The 23,117-nt window shown below is 37.7% G+C and overlaps 1 protein-coding gene across 1 annotated transcript in view; it reads left to right on the forward strand.

The window, feature by feature from the left end:
• GAK (cyclin G associated kinase) overlaps positions 1 to 23,117 on the forward strand; it is a 75,246-nt gene that overhangs the window by 19,679 nt on the left and 32,450 nt on the right. The window contains exons 8-14 of the mRNA XM_080361953.1: positions 4,933 to 5,068; positions 5,694 to 5,806; positions 6,392 to 6,503; positions 8,637 to 8,760; positions 16,492 to 16,541; positions 16,639 to 16,787; positions 20,105 to 20,227. Of these exons, the coding sequence (XP_080218079.1) occupies positions 4,933 to 5,068; positions 5,694 to 5,806; positions 6,392 to 6,503; positions 8,637 to 8,760; positions 16,492 to 16,541; positions 16,639 to 16,787; positions 20,105 to 20,227 (807 nt within the window). The remainder of the gene's footprint in view (positions 1 to 4,932; positions 5,069 to 5,693; positions 5,807 to 6,391; positions 6,504 to 8,636; positions 8,761 to 16,491; positions 16,542 to 16,638; positions 16,788 to 20,104; positions 20,228 to 23,117) is intronic.

A 23,117-nucleotide genomic window follows, 5' to 3' on the forward strand; every position in this document is an offset into this window, starting at 1 on the left:
TTTGGCTTGGAAGGTCCTTTGTACAGTCTCTCTTACAAATTTCTGAAAAAGCAAAAGAGTGGGTTTCAGAATATATTTAAGAAGCAAAATTTCAAACCTGGGTTCCTTACCAATATCTAGTTAAAAATTCTTCTAGTCAGTGCAAGACATCTTGCAGATTTTAATTCTGCATGAGCTGAAGGATATCTTTAGATTTCATGTAGTTTAATTCTCTTCAGAAAGTACTTTGGTACATTACCTGTGTGTCATCCTGCAGCTATACTGTAGAACTTTTCATCATTTTAAGTGTGCTGCTTATTGCCTGAAGCTGGTCAGTGGAAAAATAACAGTATTTTGGTTTGTTTCAAACAATCCCCCTCCAAACCCCAAGCACTACCATAAAACCCCAAAAGCTTTACTGTCCCCTTGAAGAAGGGTCAGATTAGCTGCTGGTAGAAGCACAGCAGCAGGTCAGAAATCTGTTCTTGGTTATTTTTGGTCATGTTTTTATGCTGCTTTTTACCTGCTAGCATGTGAGTGCTCAGACTGACCCAGGCAACTGCTGTAGATGAACTGTCTGCAGCTTTGGGGCAGCATCTTCAGCATATGGGCTCTTTTGTCATGCATATCCATATTGTGGGTAGTGTTGGCTTTGAAGAATTGCCTTGCTGAAACTGGAATTGCCTTTTAGTTAAATTGAATCACATTTGGTGTTTGAAATATTCAAAATATATCACCGTTACAATCCTAAGCTACAGATAAAGGAAGGAATTCTTTAGCAATTAAAGCACAGATCAAATCTTAAGTGGTCTCTTCATTTCCTGTATATTCAGCTGATTGAATTTGTGCTTTTCTACCCTGCGTGGCTCTGGATGAGGTCTTCTGATGTGCATAGTGTCTCAGGCTGTGCAAGGTGTAATTTCATTCCTCCAACTAAATTATGATCTGCCTTCTTTGTAAATAGGCATTTCTGTGGCAGAGTAAGTGGTATTTCCTGCACTCTTTCAGTGTATTAAATGTGGACTATATGATGCTTCAGTCTGTATGTTATGGAGAGCTTTTTATCAGACTGACAAAAATTTGCTTGCTATACAATAATACAGAATTGATATATGCAACTTATTTCTGGCCCTGGATTGAGAGGCTCAGTAAGTGTTTTGGAGTAATTACATTTCAAACCTTTGACTTTAATAATGTTCAAATTTTTGAAACTGTTCTTGGAATAAATTGACAAGCAAGGGCAGTTGCAGACAGTAGACACAGAGGACTGCAGATAGTAGATTTCTTAGATAATGTCTTTTCTGATTTGTTTTGTTTGTATGGACCATAAAAGCTTAAGCAACTAAGCTGAGGTTCAGAAGAAACTTTGAGGAGGATTTTTCCAGTCTGTTGTGCAAACATTTGCTTGGAGTAATTGGATGCTCTATTATCAAACTCTTGTAGGCCAGATAGAATATTATTCTATTGCAATAGTATAACTCTGCTGGTATATTTTGTATGCTAGCTTATACTAAAATATTTGTCTAGATCAGCTTAATTACTCAAGTAACAGCTGAAATTATCATAACTAATCTATAACACCTGTACTATTAAGAGAATAATATTCAAAACTGACTTCTGGCTTTGGTGATTGTTCCCTTGTCAGGTTGAGCAGGTCTCATCTTTGGACACATGAAGGGATTTGAAAGTTCCCAGGATATGGTAGTCCTGGTTTTGTAATTTTTGAGGCTTGAATGAACCTGTCTGAAAAATATCTTAAATTTTATTAGAAGCATGGAATAGCTGTCTGATTGAAGGAAAAAAGGGGCAGTCATTTTGGGCTTATTTTCCTCAAATCTTATCAAAACAAGCATTTTAGCAATAATGTTGTGTCCCTCTAGAGTAATTTAAACAAGCTGATTAGCACTTAAATGCTTACCTAGCTGGTGTGTTGCATAACAGAATGTATCTGAGTTAGAAATACAAAAGGCTAAATTCTGTCCCCACAAATAAAATTATTCTTCTTGAAGCACATGATGAAGATGTGAAATAAACTCCTGAAGCCTTTTGTAAGAAGAACCCTGTTCTTGAACATGTTCAGTGTCACAAGACTATACTGTGAAATTAATAAAATGGATTTATTGAAATGATTTTTAAAAAGACAGTAATAGGAGAATCCCTGAACCTGAAAAATTCCATGAAAGGGAAGAAACCCCACAAGCCTATTTAGTAGCAGTATTACTGTTTGGAGCTCTCTAATTGACATGCCAAACAAGTGTTTTGCTAAGTGTTCTGTCCTCTGAAACATCAAGACTAATTGTTTCTCAAGTAGTGTGAAGCTGATCTCTACAACACTGGGAATATATAGAGTTCCATGAGTAGTTGAGTGACACCTGTGATTTGCAAGCAGTGTTAGGAAGCCTAATTTAATAGTCTAAAATCCTGCTTTAAATATCATTGCTTGAATTAAAGACATCATAAGTGAGAAAAAACAGCCAATGGGTTAATGAATCAGAAAATCTGTATTTATAATTTTTTTTTCATTCTGTGATAAGTTTCACCAAAAGAAGGTGGGTTCTGCAGAGCTCCTATTGTCTATGGCTGTGTGGACCTTCCAGCTTCCTGTAGGACAATGATGCTATCTGTTACAGGATACAAGATAAGGTGCAGAGGTACAGGATAAGGTATTTTGTTATCCTTGGGTCAATATCCTTGTACAAAGTTGCAGCACTCCTTTGAGTGGTGAAGGAGGAAGAGGATAGAATTGTGCCATGATCTGGCCAATCCTGTCTTTGGCCGCATCAAAAGGAGCGTGACCAGCAGGTTGGGGCAAGTGATTCTGCCCCTCTGCTCTGGTGAGACCCACCTGCAGTACTGTGTCCAGCTCTGGAGTTGTCAGCACAGGAAAGACATGGGCCTATTGGAGAGGGTACAGAGGACACCACAAAAATGATCAGAGGGCTGGAACACCTATGAGGAAGGGCTGAGAGAGTTGGGGTTCTTCAGTCTGGAGAAGACAAGGCTCCAGGTAGACCTTATTGTGGCCTTTCAATACTTAAAAGGGGCCTATAAAACAAATGAGGACAGACTTTTTAGCAGGGCCTGTTACAATAGGGTAAGAGGTAATGGTTTTTAAGTAGAAGATGGGAGATTCAAACTAGATTTTTTAACAATACAGGTGGTGAAACACTGGCACAGGTTGCTGGGAGAGGTGGTAGATGCCCTGTCCCTGGAGACATTCCAGGCCAGGCTGGATGGGTCTTTGAGCAACCTCATCTAGCTGAAGATGTGCCTGCTCATTGTGGGGAGGTTGGACTAGCTGACCATTGAAGGTCCCTTCCAACCCTGCTCATGTCCCTGTCTGGGGCTGCAGCTGTCAAAGACAGGAGAACCACCAGCTGAAGCAGCCACTCTCTGCCATGGGCAGGCCCTGTCTCCCTGCTTTCCCAGCCTCACACCAAGGTTGTCCATTCTGTGCCTCTCTGGCCAGGGAACACCCATCCCGTGCTAAAAATGCTGGCCACCACCAGACTTCTGCCCACTGACATGGCCACTCCATCACTTGGGCTAGTTGTAGGAGTTCAGTCCCAGGATATCCATTGAAAAATGGCACAGAGCTCCCTCTGCCCATGCCTTTGGGGAGCTTTCAGTTCCCTGTAATACCACCATAGGGTAGGGCTTGATGTTATCTGTCCTGTAAACTGCTGGCAACTTTCCAGCTTAGTGTCACAGGAGGAAGAGGACAGGAGTGTGCTGTGGTTTGGTTGTTTCCTTATGTGGATGTCCAGGTATAGTACAAAGCATCCACCTTCCATCAGCGTGGGCAGCTCTTGCCACCATGCCCTCTCCTTCCTACCCTTGCTCACCTGGCTACTCACTCACCAGCCTGTGCTGGTGGTGTCACCAGCTGCCAGTACCAATGTTCTACCTGCTGTGACACCACCATGAACATGTGTAGTGTTTGCTGGGTGAAAAACTGGCTGGGTGGTTGGACCCAGAGAATTTTGAGTGGAGTTAAATGCAGTTGGTGGCTGGCCACAAGCGCTGTTCCCCAGGGCTCAGTATTGGGGCCAGTCCTGTTTAATATCTTTATCAATGATCTGGATGAGGGGACTGGGTACACCTTCAGTCATTTTGCAGACAACACCAAGTTGGACAGGAGTGTTTATCTGCCTGAAGGTAAGAAGGCTCTGCAGAGCTGGATCAATGGGTTGATGCCAATTGTATGGCATTCAACAAGGCCAAATGCTGGGTCCTGCACTTGGGTCACAACAACCCCATGCAGCACTACAGGCCTCAGGGAAGAGTGGCTGGAAAGCTGTGTGGCTGAGAAGGACCTGGGGGTGTTGGTTGACAGCTGGCTGAACGTGAGCCAGCAGTGTGCCCAGGTGGCCAAAAAGACCACCAGCATCCTGGCTTGTACCAGAAATAGTGTGGTCAGCAGGACTAGGAAACTGATGGTCCCCCTGTACTCAGCACTGGTGAGGCTGCACCTTGAATCATGTGTTGAATGAAGCTGGCAAAGGGTCAGAAGCACAAGTCTTCTGAGGAGCAGTTGAGGGAACTGGGGCTGTTTAGCCTGGAGAAACAGAGGCTGAGGGGAGACCTTATTGCTTGGTGCAGCTACCTGCAAAGAGGTTGTAGCACGGAGGGTGTTGGTCTCTTTTCCCACACAGGAAGTGATAGGACTAGAGGAAATGGTATAAGTTGCACCAGATGAGGTTTAGATTGGTTGTTAGGAACAATTTCTTCACAGAAAGGGTTTTGATGCAGTGGAACAGGCTGCCCAGGGAAGTGGTTGAGTCGCTGTCCATAGAGGTCTTAAAAAATGTGTAGATCTGGAGTTTAGGGATGTGGTTTAGCTGTGGGCTTAGCAGTGTTAAGCTTACAGTTAGACTTGATGATCCTAAGACTTTTTCAAGCCTAAATGATTCCATGAATCTATAAAATATTCCTGTGTTTATCTCTGTGTAGGCTCTGGGCTGTATCCTGTACTTGCTGTGCTTTAAGCAACATCCATTTGAAGATGGAGCTAAACTTCGCATAGTCAATGGAAAATACATCATCCCACAAAATGACACCCGCTACTCTGTGTTTCATGATCTCATTCGTAAGTTTACAATGTTATTTAATTTGGTGTCTTTATGGATATATGTTATTATTGAAAGTATTGTATTACTGATAGTTAAATGTTACTGACGTGGTGGTGAAAAAGGTTAACTGTGACAACTTATTTTATTGAAAATTTTGATCCATTATCAAGAAACTTGGAAATTTTAGATGACACTTCTGTTTGGTTTTTTGTAGTGTAGTTTTCTGTCATGCTTAGGATACGAGTTAGTCCATGGGAACAACTAGTGTTTTGATATGATTTCTTTGAATTTGTTTTAGAATTTCTACTTTCTTTACATTTCAAGTATTAATAGGTTACTGAAAACTTAGTTAACAGTGCCAGAAATGTCTCCCACTCCAACAGTATTAGATATAAAGTTACTTCTGAAGTTATTAACTAACTCATCCTAAAGTATATTCTTTGAAATATTCTTAACCCTAAATGGTATTTTTTCATGGGTACTTGTTATGGAAATTAACTTTGTATACAGATTTAGCAGTTGCACCATTCTATTAGCATTTGATTGCTTGTTGCACTGGAGTGCACTGAAGAAATTATTCACCTTTGCTGGGAGAAAAGCTCTGAAGGGTTTCTGTTATATTGTTTGTATCTCCTTTTTCAGATTCCATGTTGAAGGTGAACCCAGAGGAGAGATTGTCAATTGCTGAAGTTGTGAATCAACTGCAGGAGATTGCAGCAGCTAGGAATGCAAATCCTAAATCTCCCATCACAGAGGTAAAGATGTCTCATAAGGAGTATTACTGATTTTTTCTTTTTTTTTTTCTCCTTTCTCTCTTCTCTTATCCAGTGAGTGTGCGTTTAGTACCAGATGTCAGAGCAGGTCCCCTGTTCCTTAGTCTTCTGAAAATTTCGCGCTAACTTGTTTTGAAATTCAATTGAATTGATCTCTGTCACTTGTAGGGTCGTTGAAAATATGTGCTTTAAAGCACAGAGCTTGCGTGACATTGAAGGAAACTGGTTGTAGTTCTTCCTGCTGGTTTAAAAATCTTCTCTTGATGTGGGGTCACTCTTTAGTATGCAAGTGCTGTTTGACACGCTACATTTCATCATAATTAACTTGCACAGAAAAATCTACTATATGAAGGCTCAGCCTACAATAACTTGAAATCCACTTAGGCATCTTCGATTTGATGGTTAATTTGGACAATACTGCAAGTGAATCCATTAGTGAATCTTAACTTTCTGGCTTTCTTCTGAGGTTCAGCTTACTTGTTCTCACCAAGTAAAGGTAACGTGCAAAGTGTAACAAGTTGGCTAAATGGTCTAGAAAACATTTACAGTGAATATTAATCTCCTCAGCTCCTGGAACAAAATGGAGGCTATGGAAACAATACTCTGCATCGGACATCTGTGACCTCTGTTTCACAGAGCTCCAAGCCTGCAGGACAGCTTAACAGTATGTGTAATGCAGGTAAGTGCAGAAACAGATGACATCTTAGTGTAAAAATAATTTCGTATCTTCTATGTGAAAATTTAAAAAAAAGAGGGTTTTAGACATTTTGTGGAAGTACTAGCTATTTTGCATTTATATCACTGTTTCTAACCTTGTTTTATTTTTTGCGAGGTTTGGTTTTATATTGATAAATGCAAATGAATTTCTTAAGTTCATCGCTGGGCAAGATGAATTTCTGTTTCCTATGTAAAACAGTTGAAACTAAATTGTATTATTGATCTGTAGAGTTGGGAGAGTTGAAATAAGTGAACTGAAACTTTTATGAAAGTGGTGGATACAATAAACAATAATAACAAGAGCTGCAGAGAGAGTAATATTGAGGTTATGACAAACGAATAAAAATGGCTTATTTTAAAACCAAAACTTTCTGATTTCCATGAAGCAACAATATTTTGTCTTGTGTAAAGAGGAGAATTTAAGAGGAGTTTAAATTTAAACTGTTCAAAATCCTCTCAGAAGTGCTGTATCTTAACTGAAACCTTGTTGCTTTGTGGCAGAAGTTGCTGAAATCAGTGTATTTCCTGAGTTTCTGCGCAATTGTGTTTGCTTTCTAAGAACTACTTAACATCAGATATCTTACAACTTAAAGATAGCAGCTATTGTGTGGCTTTTTGTATAACTTTATGCTAAAAAGGGCTTGTTGGTGTCTAATGGTTGAGGTAGTCCAATAAAGAAATGCAGAAGCAATTGCAGGGATTTTAACTGTGGACCACAGTAGTTTGTTAATGCTGAGGAGACACTGAGCTGATATTTTAGCCTACAAAAAGTCTGTGTGAGAAGAAATACTTCCCTAAGCATCTGGGGTCTACCTCTCCCCTTTCTTCTATCCCCCTGTAAAGACTTCTGAACCCCCATGATAATCTGAAGTGTGTCTGACAGACTGATTGTAGTCTAAAGCTATTTAGTTTTGTCACTTCCAAAACACTCATGTCCAACAGCCTCAAAGGGAAAAACCAGCAGCCTAAACTCAGTTTATTGGCTATCGAGTTGTTACTTTAAGAAATGGCCATAGCTTGTACTCTCTTGATCCCAGCTACTTATGGGAGGATTGTTCAGGGAAGACTTCAGGAGGTAGTTGTACCACAGAACATCAGTGGTGAGGAGAAGGAGTTGTGGTTCCATCTGAGGAAAAACAGTAGCTGGACTAGCAGTACTAAACTGAGTCAACCAAAACTTGTCTCCAAAATGACACAATTGAAAGCTGACCTAGCCTTTCTGTAAAAATAGATATTCTAGAGTTCATTCAGTTGAAAATACTTGAACCTTAAGAAAATGAGAAGCTTCATAGGCTTATTTGCATCTTAATTTCTTATTAAAAGGCATTTTCTGCACCTATCTTATAATAACATATTTGAACATGGAACGTTTCCAATAATTTAGAAGATATCAAAGGAATATTTCATACTGTATTCCATTTTCCTTTCAGCTTGATATTTTTGGTTGATATTACTTATGCTGTATTGCCAATGAGACAAAGGATATTAATGGTCTGGGGAAACTTTTTAAATTGGGAAATATTAATTGGAGTAATGTTATCTGTATATCAATTTCTGTGGAAGAATCCAGCTTCCTAATAGGATTATAATCAAAACACTGTCTGGCCATGTGTTTTGTGCAAGAATGAATACTGTTTCTTGTATACAGTCATATTAATAGGGATGTTGTGCTTGAAAAGTAAATTGATTATGCCAGCTGCTTCTGAAACCCTGCATTAAAATGTATCTCTGGGGGGTGCTTCATTAGATTTGCTAACAGTAAACTGCACTTTAAGGATACTAAAGAAGACAGTATTTTGCTGTACTGACAATATGAAATAAATGCTTTACGTTGAGAAATTTTTTACCTTGTTTTCTTTTAAATGCAAACAGTCAATTAAACAGTGTGTTAAGCAATTCACTACTACCTCCTGACTGCAGAAAGTACTGTTTTTTGAAGAGGTCCTTATTAAGGAGGACTTTAGAAGTATGAACCTTACAGCAAGGCATAGCCTGTATGTGCATTCACTTCCAGCTTTGTAGGCAATTTACTTTAGTATGGAGCCCATTCCACGATATGACTTAAAGTAAAATTATTTTTATTCAACTACTCTAGGCCTGACCGTTGCGGAATGTGACCAGACTTATGGAGGGTTCTTTGGTATTCTGAGGGGTGGAACAGAGCGATTTTTCACTAATATTAAGGATACATCTTCTAAAGTTATCCAGTCTGTGGCCAAGTGAGTAAAAAATAAAAAAAAATGTGCTGGTAAGAGTTCTAAATGAAGGGTCAGGAGCTTATTCCAGAAATTATCAAATTCAGCATACTTTTCCAAGCATAAGCCCTAACAGCTGGTAGCTAGCCCTGAGATTTTTATGAATTATATTAACACAAAAGTTACATTAGCAATTATATAATAGAAATGAGGATGTTGGGGGCAAAAGCCTGTCCACAAGTACTACTTTGCCTGCTGTATTTAGATACTGAAAGCCTGGGAGAAATGAGCAAGGTGGAGAGGTATGGAATAGGACTGTCATGGTTCAGAATGAATTATTTGAATTAGTGGATAGGATCTCCATGAATAAGAAGGAAAAAAGATGGAGTGGTGAAAGGTATAAATAAATGTAATGGAGGTGAGAAGAAAAACTGCAGGGAAATAGCATATGAGCTCTTCTGTCCAGTTCAGTTTTCAGGTGGAATCTATGCTCTCAAGGCAAAGTAAGGGGATCTGCACTGTTTGTCTCCTTTGCCCTGTGTTATATAGAAGAATACTCTCCTGTTTCAATGTATGTGTCCTCAGATACCTAGTGGGTGATTATTTTTTTTCTAATCGGATTTTTCAGTCTCATTCCAAATGTTTCTAGCACTTCTATATGATTGATATTAATCTATTTGTACGATTTGTACATTTTAAGATAGTAATAACTTTTTATGCAGTGTAAAAGCGTTTTGTTAATTCTAGGGAGAGCAAGTAAGTCACTACTGAATACTATGGCTGAACTTGAGCCTCGTATGGAAGACTGAACCTTGTCCCTCACTGTAGGGTTTGTGGCCCTTTAATTTTCACACTATGCTCTGGCTTCTGAAGTCTATTGCTTGCAACATGTTTTTCTGTCACAGAGTGTAACTTGCGTGTAGTGCTACTCTGACACATTTGTAATGATCAGGTAAGTTAGATCTGTTGATCTTGCATCTCTGTAGCCACTTCAAGTGCATTTTTAGCTGTTTGCTCTTAGTCTGTTTCAACTTCCTATGTGTGGCTTAGAAAGGCCAGGTACTGTATTTTTTAAAGGTTGTAAAAGCTATGCAGCTTTGGTTTGTTTTTAAGCTTTCTACAGAAGCAATTGACTTAGTGGCATCAAACTTTTCACCCTGGGGAAGCCACACTGACTCAAGACAAAAGGAGGACGTGTACAAGGGGAACGAGCTATTGCATAATGAAAGGCAGTGACTTGTTAGCAGCTTAGCAGAACTGTAAATTTCATGTACAAAGTAACATGAAGAGCTACAACCTTTAGGCAACTGCTTTCCATTTTATTTTGCATGTGCTGCCTTGCAGGCTTCTGTTCTTCATCTCCTTTTACCTGCTGCTTTCTGTGGAACTGATCTTCTTTTCCTCTTCAGTCCTATTCCTGTTCTTTTTGTGGTATCTTGTTAAACGAAATTTTCTGTATAGTAAAGCATGGAAATATTCTGCGGATTCTTTACCTTTGACAGCTCTACTATTTATAAACTTGAACGTTATTTCCTTGTCTTAAATTCTGCCAGTTTTGCTTAGATTTAGGTCTTGCAGTAGAGAAATTACTGTTCTTCCTCTGTGACAGATAACATTTAAATTCTCCTCTACCTTTGACAAAGTTACAAGCCCTACTTTCACATGTCCGTTTTCCGCTATTAGATCTTACTCTGTTACTGTATTTTGGTTGTATACTACATGCTTCTGAAGTATTCCTGCACTTCATTTTCTTGTACTCTTGTCTTCACGTAACTTTCTGGATCGTTGTGCCCCCATCAGTCAGTTAGGCTTGAAGAGGTTTCCTCTTCCTGCTCTTCCAAGTGGTCTCTTCCTTAAAGACCACTTTCTTAAAGGAACTTTAATTACTTTTTAAAAAATTAATTTTGTGCCGTTTTCCCTTCTCCTAGTGGTGGATTAGGACTTTGTAAAATCAATATTTTTTTTTTTAATATGGAATGACTTATGCTGTGCCTGCATCTTATTTTTATTTCTCTTGCCTATAAGGTGTATGTGGCTTTTTGCTTTGTTTGATTTCTTTGGTTCCATAATAAGTGTAATGTGCAAGCAAGGAATAAAAGAATAACTGTACATCCAGTTGCAGAGCTCATCTGGCAGTTTCTGAAGTATAGGACAGTGAGTATTTGCTGTCTGAAAAAGATGCTGTTCAGTTTACATGCTCTTCTGCACAGTTGTTTGTTTAGATTATAGTGACTGCCCAAAATTAATCTTGTATCTGTTTGTTCTTAAGAGTTTCTGTGCTACTGCTGAATTGGTAGTTAGTGTTCTGAGGCTGAACTAAAGGCTTGACACTTTAGTTAGAATTTCTTTTCTTAAAAAAAAAAAAAAACAAACAATGGGAAATATGATTGAGATAGAACTTGAGGCTCTTGAGTCCTGCATAGAGCCCTATGGCAGGTTTATTTATGCCTTAAATTTACATGGGACATAAGGAACTGTTGGAATCCTCTTAAACTGCTTCAAACCTTACCTGGCATGACTGTCTGTGGTAGTGTTTCAGCCTCTGTCAGGAATGCAGGTGCTGTTGGAGATATTTAGGGCTTGTCTTGTGGAACTTACTAAATATTAGTCAAGTAAAACTCTTCAATTTTACATCTTATTTGTATTAATTATAGAAAGTCATATATGGATGTTTACTAGAACTGAGTAGCTGGTGAATGTAGTTGTTTTACATGGTTTTGGTTTGCAGCTCTTAATGGGTGGGAATATTGTAATATCCAAGTTAGATAAATGAGCCACAGACCTTTTCCAGCTAATGGGGGATACAGCACTTCCATGTGCTGTGATGGATTGACAGAGAATTGTCAGGCAGTGTATGTTAAATCCCAAGGTTCATCATGAGATAAGTCCCTCACAGATGTTTTGGACTGAGCTGATTGAATAAGGGTTTATATTTAGGTAACTTGTGTACATCACCTCTTGTTGACAAAGTGTGTGAGACTGTTGATACTTGTTTAAGCTCTGCACTAACATAAATATTGTTTTTGTGGAGGACTCTGTCTTCATACAACTGCCATTTTGTTTTCCTATGTTACCTAAGTGAATTTGTTCATTGGTTTGTAGAGTGAGAGAAAAGGAGATAATGCACCCTGTCTATAAATATGCTAGTGAGAACTAGTTTCTTCACTACTTATTTTCCAGATAATACTTAATCAATACGGAAAGAGAAACTCTTTCCTCTTGCAATTTGTCAATATTCTTTACTTGCCCTTTGTTCTGTAATTTTCATTGCTTGACAAGTCTATCATGTGTATTTCAAATTTTAAATGTATGTAACAGCTCACTGAAATGGCAAAACATTAGTTAATGTGATCAATACTTAATGTTGTGTGGGACCTAAGGTAGTCTCAGGTTCTTTAGCATTTAACGTTCTCTGCGCTGCTGAGACTCCCACCACTGGGCTTGTGCATTCTGAAACTATTTGTGCTTTAACCAAGCTGCAGTGCTACTTCTTTGTTTACATGTGCTATGGGATGTACCTGTTTCTGTCATGGTTGTTCTTTTGCCTTTACAAATTTGTGTTGTGACTACAGCTGATGCCGTCAGGGATGTGAGAATACCTCTTCTACTGTTGCATCCTTGACTGCCTTTCCAGAACTCTTCAACCAACATGAAACATTCTGGACAAACCAAAATGCCTCTTGTCATGTGTTTTCCTCAGCAGACTTATACACTCCTCATATTGGAGTCTGTCATCTCATTAGGTAGGCTCTCTCCTTCCTACTTATCTTTGCTTTTCTGAATTCTGGAGTAATTGCCTTTATCTTCAGACAGACTTCTTTCTCACTGAATCCAAACTACAGTAGTAGAGTTACTGTTTTGTAGGTTTTTTCTTCTCTCCCATGGCTGTCTTTATCTTAACTTAAATGTTGGTCTCTTGTTTATCCTAATAAGTGATGATTTCTGAAAACTAAAACACATGTCACAGGCTACTTGGAACAGGACAGTGAATGAGGGACATCTTGATTGTCCCCCAGGACACCTCACTTGCAGGTGTCACAATCTCTGTTGCAGATTCAGGTCAGACAGAAGTAGTTTGTAGCTACATGAGGGAGAACACAGAACAACAGAGGTTTAGCTCTCTCTCAAACTGGCCTAAGAGAAAGTAGTAGGGTGTATACACAGATACGGCAGAGCAGTGTCTGCATAGAAGGGAACTTTGTTCCAGCAGATGTGCCTGTGTGTGTATGGTAACTCAATCTGCAGCCATGCAGCCTCAGCGTACCTCCATTTGGCTCATCTCTCTCTTGCTTGTGATGTCACTGTGCCCTTGAGCAGCTTTTATGCTTATTGAGTTCTGGCATCCATGCAGGTTACAGATACCTTGCCAAAAAACATGTAGTAATGTTGTAAGTATCCAGTCTTCACTGGTCTTGAAAGCAGCATGCAGAACTTTAGGATCATAAAATTACTTTGCTTGGAAAAGACACTCAACATCAGCAAGTCTTGTTTTGCGTTGTTAGAACAGTCTCTTCAAGAGATTATGATCTAGTAATCTAGGAAACAATTAGCTGCATTTTATTGCTAGCTTTCTTTGCTTCTAAGGTAACTTCATTCCTGGTTTGATGCTGAATTAGTGTTTTATTTTGTGGATTTTTGTGTTGTACTAGATGGTTCTGTTTCACAAAACTGAATCATTCAACTAAGTGGGAACAGATTGCAAGTTTCAGTCCTGCATTTTCTTCTGGCTTTTAAAAATTAAACTGCAAAAATGGTGGTGTTTGGCTAATGAATAGATATTTTTCTATACTTGTGAGTGTAGAGATGTCTGGAGGAAAACAGATTAGTCTTAGAGCATTACTTAACTGAAGATAATGGTTTATGTGCTCACATTGTAACTGTGCTGGTGATTCTGTCATTCTTTATTCTTTCACATCTTCAGGGGCTAGTAACAAAAGGTAACTATGGACTGTTGTAGAATTTAGTGCTGTATGCCAAGTAGTTGATTTTGTGAATGTAATTATTTTTAACTTAATTTGTTGGAATGATCTTTTATTTAATATTAGTTATGGTCTTTAAGTACAGCTCTTTTCTGGCAACATAGATGATGCCAACCATTTACATATTAAAAGGTTTTTAACATCTAATTAAAACTTCTACTTTTGCTTAGGTGTTTATTCTGCAAAATGAGAATTCATATCTTATTTGCTACATATCCCATTGGAGTTCTCACTAAAAGGCCTTGAAGTAGTCTGGTATCATCAGAAAAGTGGCTGATTGTAGGTGTCATAACATACTTTCCTGTTTAGCTTAATTAGAGCCTTAAAAAGCACCCTGAGTTTTCTGTATGGATCACAAGCCAGAAACCCGCCTTACAGTCTCTCATTTACATGTTCTACTCTTATCACCTTCTAGCAACATTAATGTGTAAGTCAAATTTCTGCTGTTAACAACATGAAAGGAAAGACTTTATTCTTGATATTTAATTACAGGGTTATATCTTGAAATGTGTAGGAATGCTTACCAGTGTCAAGAATAAGCATTTTTTTCACCTTCCTGCTATTTAAAGCAATCTCAGTTACCAGTCTCATTTACAGAAGAGTAGCTTGTGTTCAAGTCTTACTACTGAAATAGCTCAAAATAATTCAGAATAAAGTTCAAGAAATAGTAATTCAAGTACAAGGTCATACCTTTTAAGGAGACTTGTATTGATTTTGCAGTTTTGCAGCTACATTTTAAGACAGCACAAACATTTTGAAGCTTTTTTTAGTTGTAACAGGCATACAAGATTATTCCTGTGAAACAGCAAAATCAAATCGGCTGTGCTCTGTTAACATACTAAGTCGCACTTTTTCAGCAATGTGTGATGAGATCCATGCTCCTAATAATGTTGCATTTTAATTTAGACAAATGTAAATAGCAAAGCTAAATTGGGTGGTGTTGCTAGTAAGAAGTCAACATAAAGAGCTCTCGCAGAAATGGGTGTGGGGAGGGTCTTTTCTTTGCTCTTAACAGTTCTGTGCTTCTGTTTCAAGTTTCTGCTTATCCTCAGTGTTACAGTATTGATGAGATAATGGTTCCTTGTTCTCAGGATATCATATTAGGTGGTTCTTTATCTTGATATCAAAAAAAGTTGGTATCATTAGAATGTTCTATGTGTTTTCTTGCTTGAAGCTGGTGAGTTTAAGCAACAAATAACATTTAACACAATCATATAGACTATGCTCATCACTGATCTTAGTAAGAAATTGTGATTAGATCTGAATGTTTCTGCCTAAACTGGTTTGGCTCCAACAGTGTTACCACTTGAGCTACATGATGTAGTTATGTCCTTCCAAAAGTGTGAATAATTTTGAAATGGTGTTTACTTGCCCATTTTGTTGACTTCCTTATGCACGATTTTGAGGCTGAGTTTTTTTAGTGCTTTGTGTAGTGAGACTCTTGAACTTCCTTGTGGTGATTTCAATTTCTCTTGAGACCTTTGATCATTATCATTGTTGGGACACTGATTATGTCATTCCACATAAAAACTGTTTAATGTCCTTACTTTCAGAACTGTTTTTCTTCCCTTATCTAAAACCTTCCTCCCAAACCTAGTAAATTCAGTAATCTTTTATTTAATCCCTCCAGCCCCCTTCACGTTTACTAGCAAGCAGTAAGGAAGCAAAGCATAATGTTCTCTTCTGACATTTCAATATTTGAGTGCAGTATCCTAGGTCTGCTCTTTCCACCAGTGTCTTGAAACTTCATAGTGATAGAAGAGTATTGCTTTAATAGTGCCCCTGCATTCTGTAAACATGCAGCATAGTGTTGTGATGATACTTTGATATTCTAGAGATAACATGTGATTGACTTACTTAAGTTAGAGATATCTAAACCAAATTCTGTAGATGAGGTTTGTTCTTATTTTGCCAATCAGGAGTTCAGACCTACATGATAATATATTCAAGGTTGCTGACCTGCACTGTTGCTTCTTCTGTTTTTCCCAAGCTTTTTCATGCTGCTACGTAGCAGATACTCTAGAAACAAACAAAAAAACCCAGTGGTCTTAAAACAGTAAATTTATTGGTATGATGAGAGTGATTAGATAGAGATGAAGGGAATGGACCTAAATTAAAAAGAATTTAAAAATAATTTTAAAAAATCCCTGGGAGATTATTTTTTTTAAAAAAGACTGCTCTTTAGAACTGTGTACAACTATATAAGAAAGAGATGAGTAATGATTGATGCCTTGCTCACTATGGGTGTTTTGGAAGTGAATTTTTTGAGGAATAATTTAAATGAGGAAGAGAGGTACCCTCTGTTCATTTGGAATCCAGAAATAGGGCAGCACAGTCATCTGGGTCAGATAGTAATGTTCCAGAGTTATACTACTTCAAAGGTAATGTTTCAACAATTTGTCCTTGTTTTAAGCAGCATGATGCATTATTCCGACATCTTTAATGGAGGACATCCTTATTAGGCTTACAAACTGATACCTACGATGAACATTTATCAGTAAGAGAAGGGGCTAGAGGAATGAGTTAAACATTGAAGGCATCTGTACAAAATCTCCAGAGATGTTTTTGTTGTGACTAATGTAAATGAGTAACTGTTCAAATACAATGTTTATTCTGAAAATTCTACTCTGAAAACAAAGTGTGAGGTAACAGGCCTCACATTGAAGAAATGAAACATAATTCATGGTGGTGTGTATAGTCTGAGACACCTGGGTTTCAGACTTCTGGCTTGAATGGTTCTATTTCCCAGTATTAACTTCAATGTGTTCTGTTTCAGTTATGCAAAAGGAGACTTGGATATATCATACATCACTTCCAGAATTGCTGGTAGGATAACTATATCTGTCTTAAGAATAATTTCTGATTGTTCTTAATATGTGGAAAAAGTGAATATTTCACCTGGTGTTTCTTGTTCTGTCTTCAGTGATGTCCTTTCCAGCTGAAGGTGTAGAGTCTGCCATCAAAAATAACATAGAAGATGTGCGGTTATGTCTGGACTCTAAACATCCTGGCCACTATGCTGTGTACAATCTCTCTCCAAGAACATACAGACCTTCAAGATTCCATAATAGGGTGTGTATAGCTTTTGTGTTTTTCTATACAAGGTCCTTCAACAATATCTTGATTATACCTTCAGCTTTTTACTGTGAAATATGTTTAAGTATGCTGCATAATCAAAAAGATGTCAAAAGTATAGGTTTATACATAATGTCAATGATTAAGCTATAATCTGCTTGTCTTTGCTTTCAATCCAAGCTTAAGTGACTAAAGAGTCATCTTTAACTCTACTGACTAAAGTCTTTGTTTCCTAGGCTAGTTGTATCTTAAACATATACAAGTACCTTACATATTTCAGATTTAAATGGTGAATACTTAACATAATGAAAAATCTTACTAAAATTTCAACCTCTCCTACATTCAGAGATTTTCTTTTATCAAAGGTAGTATTCCTTTGACTGATTTACACAACTTTTTTACTGGATTTTCTCCTTAACCCACTACATACCATTTGACTCCCATATGTGGCTCAGCACTAGCTGACTACTTGTTGGTATTGCTTGAAATATTGCTATAGCTTACCTGAGTATCTGTTAGCCATTCTGGCTAGTTCTCTGATACTAAAATGAAGACAATTGCCTAATTCAGTAGCAAGGTGATGAGGACAGCTTGTTAGGGGCTGAGATATTTAACTTTAATATCTGCTTCTAAATACACCTCAACTGTTCTGTAAGTAGCTCAACAGCAGAGACTGTTACTGTGTTGTGAGTTGTCTAGTACTGGCCAAATTAGACCTCAGATAAACAGTCTCTAGTAATCGTGCCTCTTCCGCACAGTACTGACTGCCCAGAGACCTTTTGGGCCTTATCCTGCAGAGCCATCTTTTGCATTACTTCAGTTATTCAAGTTCCCTTAAACTATCAGGTTGAGGTATGTTTAATGTATTCTGTCTGGTGCTTGCTTCCTTCATTTTTTTCCTTGTAAACTTGTAGACAAGACAAAGTCTTTTCACACATGGAAAAATACCCAAATGCTTGTTGCCTTTTTTGGGTGTAGGCAATCAACTTTTTTATCTGCATTAGGTTCAACATGAGGTTTAGGTAGAGGCTGTTCAGTATGGAAGGCAAAGTTTAATTGTGCAGGAAACCTCCTGCATGATTATTTGGAGCAGGTGCCTCAAAGCAAATTCTACAGCAATGCTTCTTAGCACTAGATTGCAGGAAAGTCTGAAGCAGCGATAGTGAAGTGATTTATTCCTCTTCCTACAGAGCTATCAATCTCTTTTTGTGGAATGATAAATTCTTTGACTGGGAAGTTGTTTACACTGTGGATGGATTTTTGGTTATGTAAGTCTGAGGTGCCTATACACTGATACTCCTGATGTATTGGTACTGTGAACAGTAATATGAGCACAGCTATATCTGGCAGTGATCTGGAACTCTCCTGGTCTACATTTATCTTTTTTACTTTCATATAGTATTATGATCTTTGTGTTGCTGGGAAGTAATTGTAGATCATAACTTTAAAAATATTGTAGGTTCCTGCCCACTTCATAGGCTGAGAGTAGGAAGTTTCTACAAAACTTTGTCTTCTGTTTAAAAACAAAAAAGGCAGCTATTTTACTTGGAAAACAAACTCTTTAAATATATTGGGGAAATTTTCCCTGTCCATCTCTGAAATCCAGATGCACAATGGGCAATACTGACTGAATTCATTATTCAGTGCTAGCTGAGAGCACCTTCATGGGAAGCTGAGGAAGCTTAGTTTTTCTTTAGTGCTTGCAGAAGATTATTATGGCAAGCCTTAAACTCGATCAAAGGAGAACAGCTTCTGTAATTCTTAATTCTGACACTTTGCTTGGTAGGTATTTATGAAATTATATATTCTTGCTGTATGCTTTCTGTATGCAAATTTTACAAATTTATTTAACCTTGGTTAAGGTAGATGGTAGTTTTGAAGTCATCTTTGTTAGTTTTGAGTCCTACTTGGAATAGGTTGCTCAGAGAGGTTGTGTACTCTCCATCATTTGTCTAATGATCGGAACATTTTGAGCTTGAAACATAGCCAAACATAAGGTAATGTTGTAGGTTGTACATCTTGTAACAAAACTAGTGTTTGAGCAGAAAGTAAAGAGTAAATCAGAAAGGTTAGTTCTTTTTGCTTCTTTGGACACACTTGCTTTTCTATACTGTTTTCTGGTTTGTAGCTGTAATATTGCAATATGCCCAGGAAAAGTGGTGGAGTCACCATCCCTAGAGATGTTTAAAAGGTGTTTAGATGATATTCTTAGGGGCATGGTTTAGTGCTAGAGTTAGTTTAGGTTATGGTTGGACTTGGTGATCCTGAGGATCTCTTCCAACTGAAATGATTCTATGATTCTTTCACTGCTGTTGTAATATTTGAGGCACACCAAAGCCCACATTGAATTCTGTGGTGATCAGGAATATAAAGGACTGCTTGCCTTAGTTCACTGGTGACTTTGCAAAGCTTCACTAACAAAAGTATGTCCAATTTATATCTCTCACAAAGTGACAATTTCTGAAACTGCCTTCCTTTTTAATTGCACTTCTAGAATACAGTGAAAAACTGCAGGAGACTTTTAATGTCAGACTGTTTCTTTCAGCCTCCTTTCTTGTGCTTGGCACAAAAATGATCTTGTTGAGAATTTATAATAGCTAGTTCAGGTAATTCATCTTGGAGTAACTGCTGAACTCTCTTAAGTGGGTGGGAAAACATGTTGGTGATAGCAAAACTTTGTCTTCCACATTCAGTGATTGTGGTCCTGGCTGAAAAGAGATAAGAAAAGTTTGCTTTTTAGGTTGTTTTCCTGGTCCTGACAGAAGATCTGCTTTTAAGTATTGCAAGTGCTCAAGGATCAGGTTTCATATACTACCTTTTTACTAGACAGCTGCTTTTAAGAATATAGACTCCCAGTGGTGAAGCTGATTATTTGGTAGTGTTCTATAGCACTAATTGCAGAAGGAATATTACTTAGCTGTTGAGGCTCTTTGAATAAAAGACGCATTTAAAAGCAAACAAAGTCTTTGTTTTTCTTTGTTTGTGGTTTTTTTTTTTTGTTTTGGTTTTGGTTTTGCTTAAGATGTGGACAAATCAAGTTGAAAGCTTTTTTTACTTTATTCCTTTCTCTAAGAGAATTTCAGATAATAGTCTGAGTTGTTGATACACCAGAGACAAGACTGGAGGTTTTTTTGCACTTAATGCTATAAAATGGTGCTTACAATGTGTAAGGCTACTTTTCCTGAGCATCTTGCTTAATTTCTACCTAAAAGTGGCATTAAAGTGTAAAATTGCCTTTTATATACACTTATGCTATGGAAATGTATGTGACTATGTAATCTCATTTCTCACCTCTGCTGTCTCTTTCATTGCAGGTTTCTGAATGTGGCTGGCCACCAAGACGAGCACCAAATCTTCAGAATCTTTATAGCATATGCAAGAACATGCATATATGGCTGAAACAAGACCAGAAAAATGTTTGCATTGTGCACTGCCTTGTAAGAAATTGTTTTAAGTCTGAAGTGCTTTGCTCAGTCTGGCTTTAAATTGTGAATAAGGATGCTAGTATCCACTCTGAATATTACTGTCGTTCTTTACTGTGAGACCTGGGGGCAATTCCATCCTGTTATGTTTTTAGGAAAGTTATTTGCATATATTTTACTCCTTAGGCAAATTAGTAGGGTAATGTAGCCCTTGTTTATTTACATGTAGCAAGGCAATATTTAGAAGGGATTAAGGCAAAGTAGCCTTTGAGAGAAACAATCTGCTCTGCTGTTTCAGTGTTTGCAATGTTTTTTGTTCATGTTTTCTGAGTGACAACTAGATGTACACTTCATTTCTGAGTACTGTCTGTTTAGAATTTAACCTGTATCTGCAGAACTGAAGAAACTGACTGAGGCTTTGGGTGGAACTTGCCTTTGGTGACAGTGGATTGCTATGTAATTTGCACTGTTCTCTGTGTATCATTAACCTTTATATAACAAAAAGCCAATAAAACTATTGATAAAGAGCCACCTTATCTCAAACAGAGGGGGAAAAATGAGTTTAAATAATAGTTACTATGTTCAAGATTTGAAAACATGAGGTTACTGTTACATTTACATAAGAAAATCTTGAGTAAAATTTTGACATTCTTATTTGCCTGCACAGTAAAAAGAGAAACATGACAATTGTCGCAATGCTTATGATGCTGCTGGAAAGCACTCAGGATCACTCCTTTGATATGGTATAGTAGTCTCTGTGAAGTATCACTGTCAGTATCTAAAAAAGGATTTGCTAATCTGGCAAAGTGTACTTCCTTGAACAGTTTTGGAAGGAAAAAATCAGTTAATCCCAGCTCCTGAAAACCAGTGGGATTTTCAGGTCTGCCTTTGAGGTTAGGAATCTAGTTCTATATTAAAGTAATAGTATCTCATTATCACATAATTGCTGGTCAAGTAGGTAAGAAGCAGTGTCATGAATTAGCACCAGTTTTTGTAGCAGCTTTCACTTAACTGTATCCCTTAAGGTACCTTTTCCACAGGGAAGCTGGTATATATATATATATATATATGGCTGCATGCCAGATGTGATGTGAAGAGTATATACCAGAACTACTAGAAATGAATGATAGATGCAATATGTGTCTTGGATTCATCTAGCTGGAAATTTTTTAGATTTGAAAGGTAGGAAATCTAGGTTGAAAAGAATGATTTGTCTGGTAGAGATAGAATGTTCAAGTTTGATACAATTTCTTGGATAACAAAACATGGAAGTTGCTTCTTGTAATGGTGAAACTGCCTCTAGGTGGCTGGGATTCAGAATCAGATAAGGCTTCCATGTCTTTTGACCTTTACTGAAGAGGTTTGCAATAATGCAGTAATTCTCAATTTTTTTACATTGTAATTTGAGTGATCCAGTTGAGAAACAGCAGTTGAAAACAAGGTTTAAGCTCCCTGCTTCGGTTACAGTTAAGTCTTTCTGGACTGGCAAGGACTGGGTTCTGTTGTTAACTGGCATCCTGTTTTGTTGATATCACAAGGCTGTAGCATGTATGCCAGCGGCTGCAGTAACTCCAAACATCTGCAGTCATGCTTTGCTGTGTGTAATTATTTAGTCATGCAGTGATGGTCATTCTTCAAAAATTGCACAGCTTTAAGAAGATCTAAGTACAAGGTCATCCTGGTGGAATTTAATGGCAAAGAGACTTGCAACTGGGCATGCTGCAACTCTTTACATGTGTTTGTCTTCCCTTTGCTATATTTGACCTTGTTTAAATGAAACAAATTAAGAAAAAGTTATGTTTATTTTATGAAGGTTATTTTATTTTCAAAATGGTTTAGACACAACTTCTCTAGCTTTTTGAGGCTTTGGAACAAAACTTAGGCTCAAAATCTAGGTTTTTCTAATAGTTTTTTATGGCTGCCTTAATGATTACTTATGCCTAAGAATGGTTTCTTTTTGTAACAAAAAATTGATTATCTTTATAAAAGCATACAAGGAGAAACTGACATTCTTACTGTCTGTTCTCCATATGGGAGTGCTTTTTTTTTTTTTTTTACTCCTGTGATTTATCAAGCTTCTTTCTGAAGTGCAAGGTTCTATCATCAGATTTGTTTACTATGAATAAGATATTCTTTGCTGTACTTCTGGTTATAAAGTGGTCTTTAAAAGTCCTTTAAAGTTGTCCTTTATGCCACAGTTGCACAGGGTTTGCTGTGACTTGCTTGCTGACCTCTTTGTGCAATGATCTTTTTTTCCCTTTGGTGTGCTGCTTTAATTTGGAAGTGGCTTTGTAATGCAAGTGTACATAGGACGCTGCCTGTCATGCTGATCAGTGTAATTTCATTCTTTCCTTGCATTAATTAATGTTTTGTCCTATGTGTAGGCATCTAAGGGTAGGGCCCATTTTTTGTTCCGTCTGTATGAAATTTGACTGAAAGGCAGTGTCCAGCCCATCGAATTGTAGACTGGTTTAGTGACTTCTGGAAATCATTGGGCTTGCTAGTTACACGAGCAGCAATAATATTGATTTGTTAAACTGCTCTTTAAAAACCTGGCTCTTGTGATCCTGTCAGACCTTCTTTTTATTGATCTAAGTAATGATGAGAATAGAAGCCTAACTTTGAAGGAAATGCCTGTTAAAAGAAGTTGAGGAAAAACATTTCTTTCTTCCATACTTGTATGCCAAATGACTACAAAAAATCTTTTACATGTTGCTAGGAAAAGCTTGAGAGGTCCTGTTCTATCAGTCATTTCCCCTTCTGAATCTGCAGTCTTCTATAACATAGGATGAGTCTGGGATGTCTGTAGCTATAGTCCATAAGAGGTTCAGTGTTTTAATTTAATTCTCTTAATTTTGTGGCAAGCTATTAATCTCAGGCAGTTTTAGTGAGAAGACTAAAGAGT

Source organism: Nesoenas mayeri (genome assembly GCF_963082525.1).
Source record: "Nesoenas mayeri genome assembly, chromosome: Z".
Lineage (NCBI taxonomy): Eukaryota > Metazoa > Chordata > Aves > Columbiformes > Columbidae > Nesoenas > Nesoenas mayeri.